At 49.1% G+C, this 15,645-nt stretch overlaps 1 protein-coding gene across 1 annotated transcript in view; it reads right to left on the bottom strand.

Annotated features, from left to right (window-relative positions):
- LRRK1 (leucine rich repeat kinase 1) overlaps positions 1–11,196 on the bottom strand; it is a 135,957-nt gene extending 124,761 nt beyond the window's left edge. Inside the window, exon 1 of the mRNA XM_040257040.1 lies at positions 10,943–11,196. Within this exon, the coding sequence (XP_040112974.1) occupies positions 10,943–11,042 (100 nt within the window). The 5' untranslated portion in view covers positions 11,043–11,196. The remainder of the gene's footprint in view (positions 1–10,942) is intronic.
- Between the last annotated feature and the right edge of the window lie 4,449 nt (positions 11,197–15,645).

The following is a 15,645-nucleotide window of genomic DNA, read 5'->3' as shown; positions in this document are numbered from 1 at the left end:
CATGGATGGGGGAGCCTGGCAGGCTACAATCCACAGGTTAGAACAGAGTCAGACACAACTGAAGCGACACATCACGCACGCACACACACGTTCTTTGGCCCATTACTTTGAGAATTTACTGTGTAGATACACTTGTATATGTGTGAAAAGACATCAACAGCATTATTTGTTATATACCTAAATATTAGTAGCCCAAATGTCCATTAGAGGGGACTGCTTACTGAAGTATAATACAATAAATAAATACATAAACTGAGGTACAATACAATACTGCTGGAAGATCATGGCATCCGGTCCCACCACTTCATGGGAAACAGATGGGGAAAGAGTGGAAACAGTGTCACACTTTATTTTGGGGGGGCTCCAAAATCACAGCAGATGGTGACTGCAGCCATGAAATTAAAAGACGCTTACTCCTTGAAAGAAAAGTTATGACCAACCTAGATAGCATATTCAAAAGCAGAGACATTACTTTGCCGACTAAGGTCTGTCTAGTCAAGCCTATCGTTTTTCCAGTGGTCATGTATGGATGTGAGAGTTGGACTGTGAAGAAGGTTGAGCACTGAAGAATTGATGCTTTTGAACTGTGGTGTTGGAGAAGACTCTTGAGAGTCCCTTGGACTGCAAGGAGATCCAACCAGTCCATTCTGAAGGAGATTAGCCCTGGGATTTCTTTGGAAGGAATGATGCTAAAGCTGAAGCTCCAGTACTTTGGCCACCTCATGCGAAGAGTTGACTCATTGGAAAAGACTCTGATGCTGGGAGGGATTGGGGGCAGGAGGAGAGGGGGACGACAGAGGATGAGATGGCTGGATGGCATCACCGACTTGACAGACGTGAGTCTGAGTGAACTCCGGGAGATGGTGATGGACAGGGAGGCCTGGCGTGCTGCGATTCATGGGGTCGCAAAGAGTCGGACACGACTGAGCGACTGAACTGAACTGAACTGAGGTACATTACAATAGATGCTATGCATTTGTCAAAAGAATGATGATAAATGTGTGAAAGAAAGAGGCAAGGTACAGAACAGTGTGTGTGATCAGCTACCCACTGTGCAAAAGAGGGAAAATATGAGTCTACACTTGTTTTGCTTGTATACATACAAAGACAATCTGGAAGGATGTAAAAACTAAAGAATTGTAAATTGTCACTATGGTTGTTGAGTAGTATGACTGTATTCAAACAACTAAAGTTTTAGGATCTTGGCAAGGGAAAAGACATGAAGTCATTCACTCTGCCTTTTCCTCTGCATGTCTTCAGGCAGAGATACACACCCTCGAATTCAAACAATAAAAATTGACTCCAGCTGATTTGCGTCAAAACTGGGACTGCCATCTGCCTTCTAAATCTCAAAGCAGGCACACACAAAAAAGCAAAAAGCCGAGATAAGGGGTTCTCTGTAGCTCACAGAGTTATGAGTTGATGTATTTAACACGTGGATTTGAAGGGAAGCCCACGGGCGATTACAAAGTGGCCTCTGAAAAGTTAAAAGCAAGCAGCACAAATGTATCTGCCTAAAAGATAATGCTTAGCAGAAGCAAATGCCTGCAGCCTCACCCTTCTGCCCTGAGACAAAACTGGAGAAGATTTTCAGTCTGAGTAACAGTTTACATTCCTGGGCGCCCCACTCCTCTGCGGCTAGGTTTGTAGGCTGTGGCTGAGTTGGACACAGTTGCTCTGTGAATGTCACATTCACTATCTTCCTCTATGGAAATGTCCACTCAATGGACATTCCTCCATGGAAATGTCCAATGTAGTACCAACTTCTTCGGTTAATACAACCCTCCCCAAACAACAATATGGCCCTTTATTTTTATGAATGCTGTTCTGATTATTAAAGCAAGAAATGGCACGACTCCTTGGAAATCACAAACACGCCAAGAAGCCTGGGTTCTGCTACTGTGGCCCTTTGCCCATCAAATCCTGACTCAGCCATCACTATTTCTCTGAGTTCAAGACACTCTTTATAGATAGCTTTTGGCTGAACATTTAGGATACTCATGAACTTTGAGCTTTAGTAAGAGACATACAGATTTTGTAATCTGGCCAAACAACAACAACAACAAAAGCATTCTGAAGATAAGGTAAGGAAAGATTTCGACTTCAATGAAAACACTTTCAACTAAAACTTTAAACAGTTTTAATTAAAACAATTTTGATGATTAAATTGGGGTCATCACATTTCAGTGATAAACACATTTTGAAAATGAGGACTTGTCAAGTTTTAAATTCTATGCCTTTTATAGCTTCAAGCCCCCAAAATCAAAAATCCCCATTTTTAAGGACCTCCTCATTTTTATCAGTATAATAATATCATCATTTTCACTAACAGAAACAGGATCCAGCTGAGGCTATATGATTTACTGAGGATTTACCAAGCATGCGTACTTAGCAAACAGATTCTAACCATTTCTGTGTTATAGATGAGGACTGGGGTACAGAAAGATCAGGCTTTGAACCTGGCTCCTTCCAACTGCCAAGTCCACGATTTTAACACCATCACTCAGTTTCTCCTTAGGTTGTGCAAATTGCACACCTGGGAAATGCCAAGGAGAGGCTGGAAGACAATATCCAGACAGTAGGCTGAGGCCTGACTGTAGCCACACACTCCTATACATAATAAACTCAACAAGCCATGTGAGCACAGAGAACAAGGAGACCTGATAGGGCCAGAAACCATCGTGCAAGAGGTGAGCAAGGGTCAGGAGTGCTGCAAGGCTGCACGGAGTGCATCTAGGAAGTAAGGCCTCCAAAGCCACCAGCAGGGGTACTGCGCAGAGGGAAAACCCACAGGGAGCCCTTCTCCAGTCTGCGCCAGGCAGTACAGGGCCAAGGTTCCTGTCCCTTGTGTGCTAGAGACGCTGTGTGAAATCTCAGGTGGTGGCTGACACTCGGGAGGTTTGTGTAGTCCCCCACCCAGAAGACACACACCCAGGTGTACCCCCAGGGCAACCTGCTACAGTCTCCCTGCCCAACTCTCTGCAGCCTGCATTAACCAAAATGGCCTTCACAGACAGTTTTGGGGAATCCCAGACACAAAGATCAACATCCAACCACATACCCACAAACATTTGAGGAAGATTAACATCATAAAAGAGAAGCACCCAACTCTGATAACCGCGCCTCCAAGCAAGGCAGCTGCAGATAGGCAAGAAGAGACCCCTCCCCAACCCCATCTCCCCACACGCAAAGCTAAATTAACTTCCCTGCTATTGCGCCAAGGACCTAATGCCCCTGGGAGCATGTTGGCTGCCACCCCCGCCCCCACCACTACCCAGGGCAGGAGAGGATGAGGCATATTCCACTACAGCTCTCCCTTGGGCCTTAGAGTCTCCAAGGGGAAGTGAGCAGTTGAGAGTGACAACGGTTGAGCAAGGCAGGGTCTTGCCAGATCTGAGAACCTGCACCTCTTGCTTTCCCCTTATATTACTGCTCAGTGGGAAAACCTATACAAATAACCCAGTCACCAAGATAAGGGCGTGTGGGCAAACTTTGGACTGGCTGATGATTAAACTTGCTATTGGCAACCACTACTCTCATCTGGGAGTCAGTGCCTGAGCTCCCCTAAGCAGGATCTCGGGCTCTAGCTTTCCAGAATCTGGGGGGCCCATTTCCACCTAGAAACAGTGTTATATAGCAAGAACAAGCCCTCAAAATAAATATGACTGACATCTTAGAGAGATACAAGGGGACACAGCATCCATATCAAAGAACTGGCTGAAAAGCTGGGAAATTAAAATGAAAGAGGTGATCTATAAAACACAATAGGTTTGCTACAGAGCATAATGGACAGAGCCAAAGGACAAATAAGCAACGCTGAAGACCAAGCAGAGGCTGTAGTACCAAGACACAGAGAAGTTAAAGCACAAACAAAAATTGGAGAGACAGGGAAGATGCTCTGGGTAAGCTTCAGGCTCTGCCCACTGAGGATGGGGTGGGGGGATGGGATGCCCCAGAGAGCCAACCTGAAAAGGAAAAATTAAAATTTTATGTAACCTTCTCCTCCTCCTGCCTCTGTAACTCAGCTTGCCCCTTGTAAAGTCTAGATCATGTAGGTCATGTAATCTCAGAAAGCGGGGCTTACAATACTAGGAACTGGAGTTTATCTCACTCACCTTTGTCCTGCTCTTTGCAATTGCCCAGCCCCTGCAAACCTGCTTAATCATGCCTGTCCAAAGGACAGGTACCCCCTTGCCCATCTTGACTGCTGTTCCCACACATGCGAAATCCCGTAGTTTAAACCAGCCTATTAACAGCTAGTGTTGTCCACTGCAGTCTGTCCATAAAAACTCTGTAACCCCTTTGTTCAGGGCTCAGAGCTTGGAGTGTTAACTCCCCTGGGCTGGCTGGCATAATAAACCTGAGTTCTCCAATTCTCCGAGTGTGATGCTTGGTGTTTCTGTGAGAAACCCACAGCAGCGGGGACAGGGAAGGTGGGAGGCTGTTCTCTCCTTGGGCCCAGGCGGCCGTGGCCTAATGGTTAGTCCACAGACTAAGGAGTTCTGCTTGGTGACACCCGAGGGAAATGTGTTGTGGGCTACCTTTCTTGAAGGCAGTGGGATGATTCGCGCAGATTAAAATGGAGTCCAAGGGCGAGATACTTAGTTATTTCAAGGAAAGGATTAAGGGATGCTGGTCAGCCTAGGCAGTGGAGCCAGAGGCAGCAGAGACAGGACTGGCCTCAGCAGCACTGATTTCCCACCAGAGCAGCCCACACAAATATCTGGGAGTCAGCTCCCCCGTGCTAGAAGTAAGCAAGCATAGTCTGAACAAATAATCAGAGGATTTAAGCCTCAGATCCAGATTGATAGTAAAAGCCCCATCAGACTCAGAGCTTCTGTAGAGGGCAGGTCTTCGCCAGCAGGAAGCACAGCTGTGTCAACCGCTCCCACACAGATGGACACCACTGTCACTTCTCCAGAGATCTGGGCTGCCACTCAGCCTCCTTCCCCTTCACCTCCCAGCGAGGGACTCCTGACTGGACACTGGCCGCTCCCTGGTGGCCCAGAGCTGCTCCTACAGCCGGATCCCTTCCTGGCAAGGCCCTGTCCTCCCAGCAGGCACGAACAGGACACCGAGTCCAGGAAGAGCTCCCAGGCGTGCGTGGGCAGTTACACTCAGAAAGGCACCCAAACCAGGAATCTGCCCCTTGGAGGATTTCCTCCCGAGGCTCACTGAGGAAGCATGCGGCCACACAAGAGGCACTTCCTATTTAGGCTATTTCTATTTCTAGAAGGCAGACAAATCTACTTGGCTCTTCCACTAAGAAGTTATTTTCAGTATAGATCTGAAAAACTCAAAGCAAGAAGAAAAGGACATTGGAAGTAGATATGTCAAAACCTGGGACTCGAGGGCCCTCCGGAATGTTCCCTCCTCCTTCTTCTGTCCATGCTGGCCCCAGTGGAGGACAGTGCACAGCAGCTGGCAGCAGAGCTCAGGGCAGCTCACGGAGAGGAGAAGGGTGAGACTCCCTCGGGTGATGTCTGTCCAAGTGCCCCCAGCCTCATGGTCCTGAAGAATCTTACCAAGCATTCTTGGCCAGACTTATCTGGAAGTTTCCTCACTTCTCTGCTTCCCGGGAGCCCTAACCTCAGCTGACAGGACAGGTTTTTCCACTTCGACTAGTGTGAGGCAGATGTAGAAGAATGTCTAATGACCTGTTTGTCAAACTGGTTCGCGCCGCAGCCCTGGCCCGGGATCTCACTGACCCTTGCTCTCTCAGCTCACGCACTCAGGACCCATGCACACTTTCCAAGTGTTCCTTCCGTATCCAAGGCTGGGGTAATGCTGACAATGCGAATATGGTTGTGACGAGCCTTTCTGGGGCACAACTGGGCTGCATAAACCCAGGATAGGTGCCTATAGCCCGCCTGGTACCATATGTATGTTCATAGGCGCTGCAAGGGTTAACCATTCTGAACAAGCACAAGGTGGGCTGCGCAAGTCAAAACAAGTAGAAGCACCAACAAACACACCCGGTACACACACACACAAAAGACCACTACCAAAACTCCCAAAGTAAAAAAGTTAGTTGTTTTTTTTTTTTTTAACTAATTTTTATTAAAGTTTGGATCTTTTCCTATAATGGTAAGATTATTTCCAAAGCATGCTACCTTCCAAGGATTTTTAAAGGGTGATTTTATTCCAACATTGAGAATAACTTGAGTATCACTGCTCCTCTTTCTGACAGTTTTCCTCAGGCAGTGCTGAGAATTAAGTCTGCAAGGATCTTTCCTGGGGTGAAGTTGGTGGACTGGGGAGGCAGGAGTCCCCTGGGGAGAATAGGGGGCAGAAAACTCATCCAATAGGGACAGAACTAAGAGGGTAAGCTCTGTGAGAGGCACAGCTGCAGATTCCTGAAGCCAAATATTGCCCCATTTAATTCAGAAAGAAGCAAATGAGAGAGAGACCAGTTAAAGCAAAATTTAACCTTGGAAGTCAGTACCCAGTGATGGAGGAGGTATGCAGGTTGGATCCTAATCACAAAATTTCTGTACTTAGACAACAATTTTTTAAGTAAATTGCAATATTATTCTCCTGGCTGCAAAAGTAATGCAAAACAAGAACAAAAGAACACATGCTCATTGTAGAAAACATGAGCTTTACAGATAAGTAAAAGCCATAATCCCCGAGGACTGTACTACTCTTTGAGTGTCACCTGCTCCCAGGCTGTGGTCTTGGTGCACATATTTCTGGTTTGCAAAAATGAAATCCAACATGCAATGTTTTAAAATAGGGCCCCCAGAGCTCTGGGTTCAAGGCGAAGATAATTTTATCAGTGAGATTCACCACTCCCACCCCTCCACCACTGCCCATCGAAGCGACCCCACTGCTAGCTGTTGGGGGGCTGGGGCTTCCTGTCAAGGTTCACAGGAGAAAAGGGCTCTGCTGGATGCTTGTGAAAGTCGCTCAGTCTTGTCCGACTCTTCGCAACCCCATGAACTATAGACCATGGAATTCTCCAGGCCAGAATACTGGAGTGGGTAGCCTTTCCTTTCTCCAGGGGAATCTTCCGAACCCAGGGATTGAACCCAGGTCTCCTGCACTGCAGGTGGATTCTTTACCAGCTGAAGCACAAGGGAAGCCCTGCTGGCTGCTTGCTGCTGCTGCTAGGTTGCTTCAGTTGGGTCCGACCCTGTGCGACCCCAGAGATGGCAGCCCACCAGGCTCCGCCATCCCTGGGATTCTCCAGGCAAGAACACTGGAGTGGGTTGCCATTTCCTTCTCCAGTGCAGGAAAGTGAAAAGTGAAAGAAGTCGCTCAGTCGTGTCTGACTCTTTGCAACCCCATGGTCTGCAGCCTACCAGGCTCCTCCATCCATGGGATTTTCCAGGCAAGAGTACTGCAGTGGGGTGCCATTGCCTTCTCCATGCTGGCTGCTTAAATAAATATAAATATATGAATAAGATATATTTATTAAAGAATTGAGCCCACCACCCCCTATTGTGGTAGATGGAATGACGGACACCAATTTTTACCCTCTGTCTGCATCCACAGCCTGGCAGCAGCCTCGTCATGGAGGCAGCTCTTCACTTGGGCTTCTTTATGTGACTTGTTTCGGCCAAGGGTGGAGCGTGGCGGCAACAGCCTGTCAGTCTGAGCCAAAGACTTAAGAGACACTGCTTGCTTCTACTTTCACTGCTTGCACCTCTGCAACCAGCAGGGAAGAAGGCACCACGCCAGCCTGCTGGGCTCTAAGGAGATGAGCCTGCAGAGCGGAGCTGCAGACTACAGGGTGCAGCAGAGCCCCAGGACTCCCATAGGTTAGTGGACCAGGAATAAATGCTGACGGTATATCCGACTGAGATTCTGTCTGTCTGGATCCGGGTTCAGAGACGTTGAACCACTCAGCTGAGGTAACCCAGAACTAAAAACTGGCCTAATGAGCCCACAGGTAGGCTCTTGAGCCCTCCTCACACTGAGTGAGTCCCAGGAGTGCCTCCTCACACCTTCTCACTCAATAAGAGGAAACACAGACTTAACCACCAGTGGGGCTCTAAGCAGAGGATGAAATGGCTGGATGGCATCACTGACTCGATGGACGTGAGTCTGAGTGAACACCGGGAGTTGGTGATGGACAGGGAGGCCTGGCGTGCTGCAATTCATGGGGTCACAAAGAGTCAGACACGACTGAGCGACTGAACTGAACTGGGGCTCTAAGCAAGACAGGCACGGGGGTGTACATCACTCCAGCAAGCACGGAATTAGTAGTGGCTCCTTATCCAGAGTCGAAGGTAATGGATTCTGCATTCCCAGCTTCCACACAAGTCCCCATGGTGACACTGTCCTCCCCCGGACCCAGCAAGAAAGCAGAGTGTTCTCCACTGTCCTCAGTCAGCGTCCTCAGTCACAGCCCTCAGTCCCTGCCCTCAGTCAGCTGAGTGGTAGAGGAGGATACCAGGAGGGGCCCCATGCCTGACTGCCAAGCCACGTAAGCAGCCTGTTGCCAGCAGGACAGGGCACTTTTCTTCCCCATGGGTCCTGGGGCAGGGCCTCCACATAGTTCTTCACCTGCCTGCCATTATGGGACCTTTTGACTCTTGGAGAATGGGCATGCTTTTGTCCTTCATAATTTCCACAATGCTGAGCCGTAGGACAGAATTTTCCAGTGTATTTCATGTCACTTTGCTCTCTTTTTCCACTCTATGGCTTACATGTTTTGTTCGCTGCATAAAGACATCCCTCAGCACCAGGGTTCACAAGACCTGGGTACCCCCCTGCAGGCACCCCCCCAGTGTAGGCCCGAGAACAGCACCAGGACAGGCTGCACAATTACCAATAGGGTGGTCAAACCTTGCGCATGTTCCGAGGCCCATCCAGACTGGGGCGTCGTGGAGCCCTGAGATTCCACTGGCAAGCCAGGCCCTGAGAAGAGAAGTCTTTTCTGAGCCTGCTCTGTGCTGCCCAGAGATCACAGCGGTCGTGGAGAGGGAACCACGGCGGTCAGGGAGGGGGGACCACGGCGGTCGGGGAGGGGGGACCACGGCGGTTGGGGAGGGGGGACCAGCCCTAGGAGCGGCACACAGTTCAGACCCAGACCTCAAGGGAGAGAAACGGGCTGGGAGTATCAACCTTTGGCCTCTTGGGGTACACGAACACTTTCTGGACATCACCCACCTCAGGCCCCGAGGCAAGGCTGGTTCCTGTCTGTCCCAGGTCCCCAGGACCTCTGTGAGCCAATTAGATCCTTGTGTGCCTTGGAAAAGCCAAGGTCTCAGCCTTGCCAATTTGTTGGTGGACCGTCGGCATGGCCTGGGAGCCTGTTAGAGAGGCCTGTTAGAGACAGGGGTGTCCCACACTCAGGGGATGAGAATCTACAGCTCACCAAGGTCCTCAGGGGACTGGAGTATACACCACACTGTGGGAAAAGCTGCCCCAGCGCGCTGGGCTGAATCATCCCGACCAGGTGCTTCTCACCCCCAGCTGCACATCAGGATCACAGCGGCGGGGAGGCAAGAATTTTCCAGAACTCCCACGCCTGCTCCTCCCCGCAGGACACCGCTCCAGGGGGCTGGGCGGGCAGTTCCAGGCTCTGCCCAGCATTTCTGGGGCCAGGGTAGAGACACGCTCGCTCAGACCACCAAATTGTGCCCGGGATGAGGACGGGGCAGAGTCCCTCCTGGGGCTTTCTCAGATGACACAGTCGCCCATCCAACGAGCCACAAAGGGACCCAACGTCCCTGCCCCAGCCGCATTCCTCAGGATTGCTGAGGGGAAAAGATGGGACACTGAGGGACTGCTGAGGGAGCCTGGAGAGAAGCTCTACCCCAATCAGGACTAGCATGCCAGAGACAGGGGACCTTGATCTCACGGTAGTAAGGCAGGGCCTTCCTAACAAGCAAATGAAAAAATTCAAACATCTGAAAAACACACACACGCGCACACACAAACACTCGGAACATTTAGTGGTGGACAATGTCAAGAAGCAAATTCTTTTCTCATTTCATAATCTAATTTATGTGTAAAAAAAACCTTGCAGAAACATCACCTTAGTCAGACGTTGGGCATTTTCGATGGAGAAAAATTACTCCAGTAACTGAACATAATGTCTGCGGAGTCAAGTACTACACTGAATCACTAACTTGACGGAGGTGCAAACATACAGGTCTTCTCAAAGCCTGCAGGATGGCCTACACTTTGAGGACTGAGGGTCAAGGAAGGTTCAGATGGCAGTTCTGCCCATTCCAAGCTGTTGACATTGACCAAGTTTCTACATCTCTCTTTCTCTCATGTTCCTTGGGCATAAAATGGGGATAAAAGTACCATTTATAAGTTGCTGTGAGCATTAAATTTCCTAAGGCACTGAAACCAGTGCCTGGTATATACTTAGGGTTTAACAAATATTTATTGTTACCAATATCAATAGTATACTATTGAGGATTAAAGTGACGCATCTCTGGTGTACAACCCAGCAATACGTAAAGAGGCTTAAAAATCTTCAAACCTAATTGTCCTGCTTCTGTAGATCAATCTCAAAGAAATAATCTCAAAACCATGTATAAAAAGGTGAACATGGAATGATTTAGGTCTGAGTCAGCAGCTAGAAGAAACCCAAATGCCCCAAAACATCCAGAAGGAGAGTAAGAATTAGGTCAATCATTTCACACATTTTTCTACTTCTTTTTTCTTTTTTCAATTTTTGTGTAATAAACATGTAGTAGCTTTATACTGAGAACACAAAACCAAATCCCCATTTCAAAAAATCCTCTTAAGCAGCACGAAATGATGCCTTGATTCTTAAGATCCACATACATTTTAAGTCCACGTAAATTTTGTCCCATGACATCTTCAACGTGTAGAATTTAAATGAGACTCCCACAGTATGTTTTATAATGAAAAACTGCACAACTCATCAAATAACCGGCACTTTACGTGTTTTGGTTGAGAACCCCTGGTTTGTGCACACAGCATGCAAAGCGGACGCCACCAGCCCTGCCCGTACCGTTCTCCTGGGTCTCCATGGCGCGTCCTGGACACACAGCTGACCCTGCTGGCCCCACACACCAGTACATGCTGGGCGGTAGCTGAGACATTCCAGCCATCAACCCTCGGGGTAGCTGCTCTCCCAAGTCAGTTCCGCCGTGGCCACAGCTGCCGCTGCTGCTGCCCGAGGGGTGGACTAGGTCATGGCTTAGAGTCCAGGGTGGAACATATCACAGACCCGCCGTCATGGCTGAGCAGAAAACTGTCTTCTCCTGGGGGTGAAGAAACATCAAGTCAGAAGGCTTTTCTTAACTATCAAGTCCCTTCCCGAACCCTTGCACAAACACTTGTATTTACAAGGCAGTGGCAATGTGCACTGGTCATCTCCCTCCCCCATTTTTGGAACACTTCTCTTTACATTCCATCTCTCAGCCACGGTGGGTCAGATGTGGGCAGTGGAGAGACGGAGCTCTGCCACCACACCTGGCAGCTGGGCTTCTGCCTGCCTGAGAAAAGTTCAGAAACCGCAGGCAATCGCAGAACACCTACTGTAAAGGGCGCAATCACTGTTATATCAACACGCACTCACTGTCACCAGCAAGGCGACACCGAGACAGTGAAATGAAGTTCCTGCCTTCGGGGTTTTCACCCTCCAGTTGAGGTGGGGCAGATGCACATAAGCAGAGCCAAGGCTTCCCTTTGCCCAGAATAGACCGTTCCAGAAGCCTGGAGCTGGGCACATAATGACAAAGCGGTAAGCAGGCAACAGTCCCAAAGAGAAGGGTCTGGAAGGCACTGGCTATGAAGCCAAGTGAGAGTGAGTCCTGGGGGGTGGCAGAAAGGAGCCCTCATGTTCCACCAGTCCCCATCACCCCTGGGGTATCTGGCAATGTCCGGAGGCATGTTTGGTTGTCACAATGCAGGATGGGAGTGCTTATAGGCATTTAGCGGGTAGCAGCCCGGAGGGACACTGCTGAACATCCTGCAACACACAGGGCAGCCATCCACAGCTGAGAAGTACCCTGAGAAATTCTGAGTTGGATTAAGACACATCTCCTAAGACTAAGGAGTCCGTGATGAGGCAAGACACTGCTCTCACATGCGGGGCTCCCACTGAGCTTGGGGTCCCTGACACAATGGCCCAGCCTGCTGATTAAATGACCAGAAGCACCCAGAGGGCAAGACCCAGGCCCAGCTCTGCAGGACCTGGGGTGAGCTGCACGGTGGGAAGGGATGACCACGTGAAACGCGCGTGTGCCACTCAGCATTCCCATGGAGTCTATAGTGCAGACATAAAAAGCATGGTGTCCTTAGCAGCTGTTCTCTGAGACAGACAACTCTGAAATGGAGGGTGATGGTAAAGCCCCCCGACACACAAAAAATAAACAAGGTAATATATATGATGCCTAAGAATATCGTCTGTTAAAAACAGACATGCACCCTCCTCCCCAGGCAAACCTTCAGCATTGCTGTGAGATTTCTACCAAGGTCAAGTTTCTGAAGTCGCTTTTCACAGGACTGGAGATGGTTCTTCCTTGCAACCATAATAACGGGAGAACTGGGAAGCCAGCAGGATCCCCTGCCTGCCCTCTGATTAACAAGCTCAGAAGGAGACTTCTCTGGCAGCCCAGCAGTTAAGACTCCATGCTTCCAATGCAGGGGGCATGGGTTTGACCCCTGGTTGGGGAACTTAGACCCCACATGCTACGTGGCCAAAAATTAAAAAAAATAAGCTCAGAAAATCGAGGGCCAACCCACTGTTTCCCTAGTAAACAGGTTCTAGAAGGTAGGCACTGAACAAGCTGTAGAACAAGGCTGTGAGAGCACTGGAGTTCTCTCATCTTAGGGCCTGAAAAATCAGGCCCTGGCCCAGGTGATCTGTATTCTTACAAGCAGGGAGAGGTGGGGCTGGGAAAGCCCCAACCAGAGACCTTGCCCTGAGGCGTCTGTGTGCCTGTATCTTCTTGAGCTAAACAGCAAAAGGTTCAGAGAAACCATGACTGGTGAAATCTATGTTTGAAGTTTGGGAGCCTGAAAAGTCCAAGAAGGAAAGAAGGGACACAATTTAGGAGACAATCAAAGCTTTATAAATTGCAAAACCTGATCAGGAAAATCAACTTGAGAGGTGACAGGGAGAAGCAGCAAAACAGAATCTCTGTTCTAAAACAGAAGCTCCAAATCACACAGAAATGTCAGAAACCAAAGTGTCCAGCTGTTACCTGCTTTTAAGCGCCTCTCAAAATCAGCTACCAACTATACCCAACAACACCTCAAAAATCCAAAAGCTAGATGTTTCTTCTGAATCAGAAATATCTACCGTATAATGTTTTTAAGTTAAAAACGTCTTGAGAATATTTTAGGCCAATCCTCGCCCAGCCATTTTGTTCCCCTTTTTATTTTCAGTTTCCTTTTGAAAATCATTTTACCAATGGAGGATTTTGTGACTGGAGCAATTTTTCAATTGTAACTTGGTTTTTGGTTTAGACTTTAGGGTAGTAGTCTTAAAATGAAGTAACTCAAGTTTTGTCCTGTATTTGCCCTCTAACGGATCTTAGCTTCTTCCTGCTTCTTTTGGGTTCAGATCAATGAAACAAATAATGGTTTCAAGTTACATGTTTTCTTTTCATTATAGTATATATATCCTAAAGAGGGCTTCAAGAAGTGTCCTGCAATAATAACTATTTTAATAATTTAAAAAATCTCATCAAAAAGGGAAAAGAAACCTGATATTCCTTCTACAAATATTTGTATTGGGTCCTTTTCATAGGGAGTGAGCTTCAACAGTTAATGAAACTTACCATTGGTGAGGAAGACACTGTTAGGTACTTGCTACAAACTTTCTGCCACTGAAAGAACGTCCTGACACTACTCACTTGTCGTTTTAGGAAGTTTGAAGAGGGCCGTCAGTGCCAAAGAGCAGGAAGACACTTGCAAGTGAAGCATGTTAGAAACCTACTTATCATCCAGCTCTTTTTTTAATCAAAAGCCTAGTTGAGATGGTTGGCACATCTCTTAGACACCATTTTGGCACTGTTGGCATCCCTTGACGAATTTTGGCTTGCCTACGAAACGTGTTTAATGTATTTGTGGACATCAAAATATTACAGAGCTACAAGTTGGAGAAATATGTACTTCTCAATCCCAGATGAGAACAGAAGTCCTTCGAGAGCCTAAGCCACGGACAAGCTAAGGCTGTCAATTCACCAGTCTTTCTATGTGTATGCATTTGGTGCCTCCCAGACAGCTCTGGGAGTAAAGGCAAAGCAGTAAGCAAGGCCGGTAGGGTCTCTGACACCTGGAGCAGCAGAAGAGACCTCCAGGAGGAATTAAAGGAGTAATTAAACAGATAAAGTAGGAACACAGACAGTGGTAACTAAAAAGAAGCACACAGAGGGATGAGAGAATGAGGCTGGGTTTGGAGAGGGTGACTGGGGTGAGCCAGGGGGTCACAGATGGCAGAGGCCAGATCAACTGGGGGATGAGAGGGGAAGGAGGTCTTTGGGATTTCATGCCAAGCACAAGAGGAACCTATTGAGGATTCCGAGTAGAGGACTGACACTCTAATTTACCTTTTTAAACAATAAATTACTCCGGCTATACTCCGGCTCCCAAATAGAGAATGGGGGAGGGGAGAGCTGCAATTGTAGGAAACAGATGCTGGCGAGGGAGAAGGGGCTGGACCTGAACAGTACCTTTGAGAGGCCGACTCAACAGTCCTTGCCAATAACTGAACTCAAGGGATGAGGACACGGGAGGGAAGACAGCTCCCAGGTTTTTATGTCTCGGGTTTTGATCTGAGCCTACTAGGGCCGCTCCTGAGGTGTGGAAGCCTGCAGAGGGAGAGGTTTGGCAGGCCCACAAACCTGTAGGGACAAACTGAGTGTGAAGTTTGTATGTTTTCAACTTAATTTTTTATTCTTTTAGGACATTCACAAGGATAATTAAGTCAGACCACAAAAGAAGTTGAATGTTAGCATTTTTCAAAATCGTGCGTATTCTAGTTGCCCCCTTAAGTGAAGTCGATCAGTCGTGTCTGACTCTTTGCGACCCCCCGGACTGTAGCCTACCAGGCTCCTCCGTCCATGGGATTCTCCAGGCAAGAATACTGGAGTGGGGTGCCATCTGCCCTTTTAACGCCCAGGGAATCTGGATACAATGGGAGTGAGTGGCAAACTCTAAAGACAATGCATTTGGTGAAAAGCTCGCTGAAAACGTAACTGCACGCTCCTATTTCCTTACATCTCCGATGCTTATGGGAGAAAACCTCCCCGGCCTCACGAGGTGGACGGGCAGGGTGAACGGACCGCAGAGATCCCAGAGCCTCGGTCGCCACCGTCCCCCTGGGGTCCCCGGCCTTCCCCGGCCGCGATCACACTCATCCCCCGCGGAAGGTCGCCCGCAGAGGCCGCCAGGAGAAGGCGGGTTCCATCCCGGACTCGGGGTGGGGAGACGGCGCCCGGGCGCCCGGCGCCGCCAGGCCGTCCCGGGCCGCGCCCCCGCGCCGCCCCGCACTCACACACCCCGCGCACACGCGCGCCCGCGCGTCCGCTCCCGCTCGAAGGCAGGGGCTTCTCTAAGGGCGGAGGGATCGTGCGGACGCCTCGGCGCCGCTTCCTTTTGTGGCTTTCGCCCGCTTCCCCGGCCCGGGCGCCGGCCTGCGGGGTCGGGGTGCCCCGCCCGGGCGCCCCCCCCAAACCCTCCAGCTCGAGGGCGCGGCGGGAG

This window comes from Oryx dammah, unplaced genomic scaffold (genome assembly GCF_014754425.2).
Source record: "Oryx dammah isolate SB20612 unplaced genomic scaffold, SCBI_Odam_1.1 HiC_scaffold_16, whole genome shotgun sequence".
NCBI classification, from domain to species: Eukaryota; Metazoa; Chordata; class Mammalia; order Artiodactyla; family Bovidae; genus Oryx; species Oryx dammah.
The sequence above is the reverse complement of the archived record's forward strand: the minus strand, read 5'-3'. Positions and strand labels throughout refer to the sequence as shown.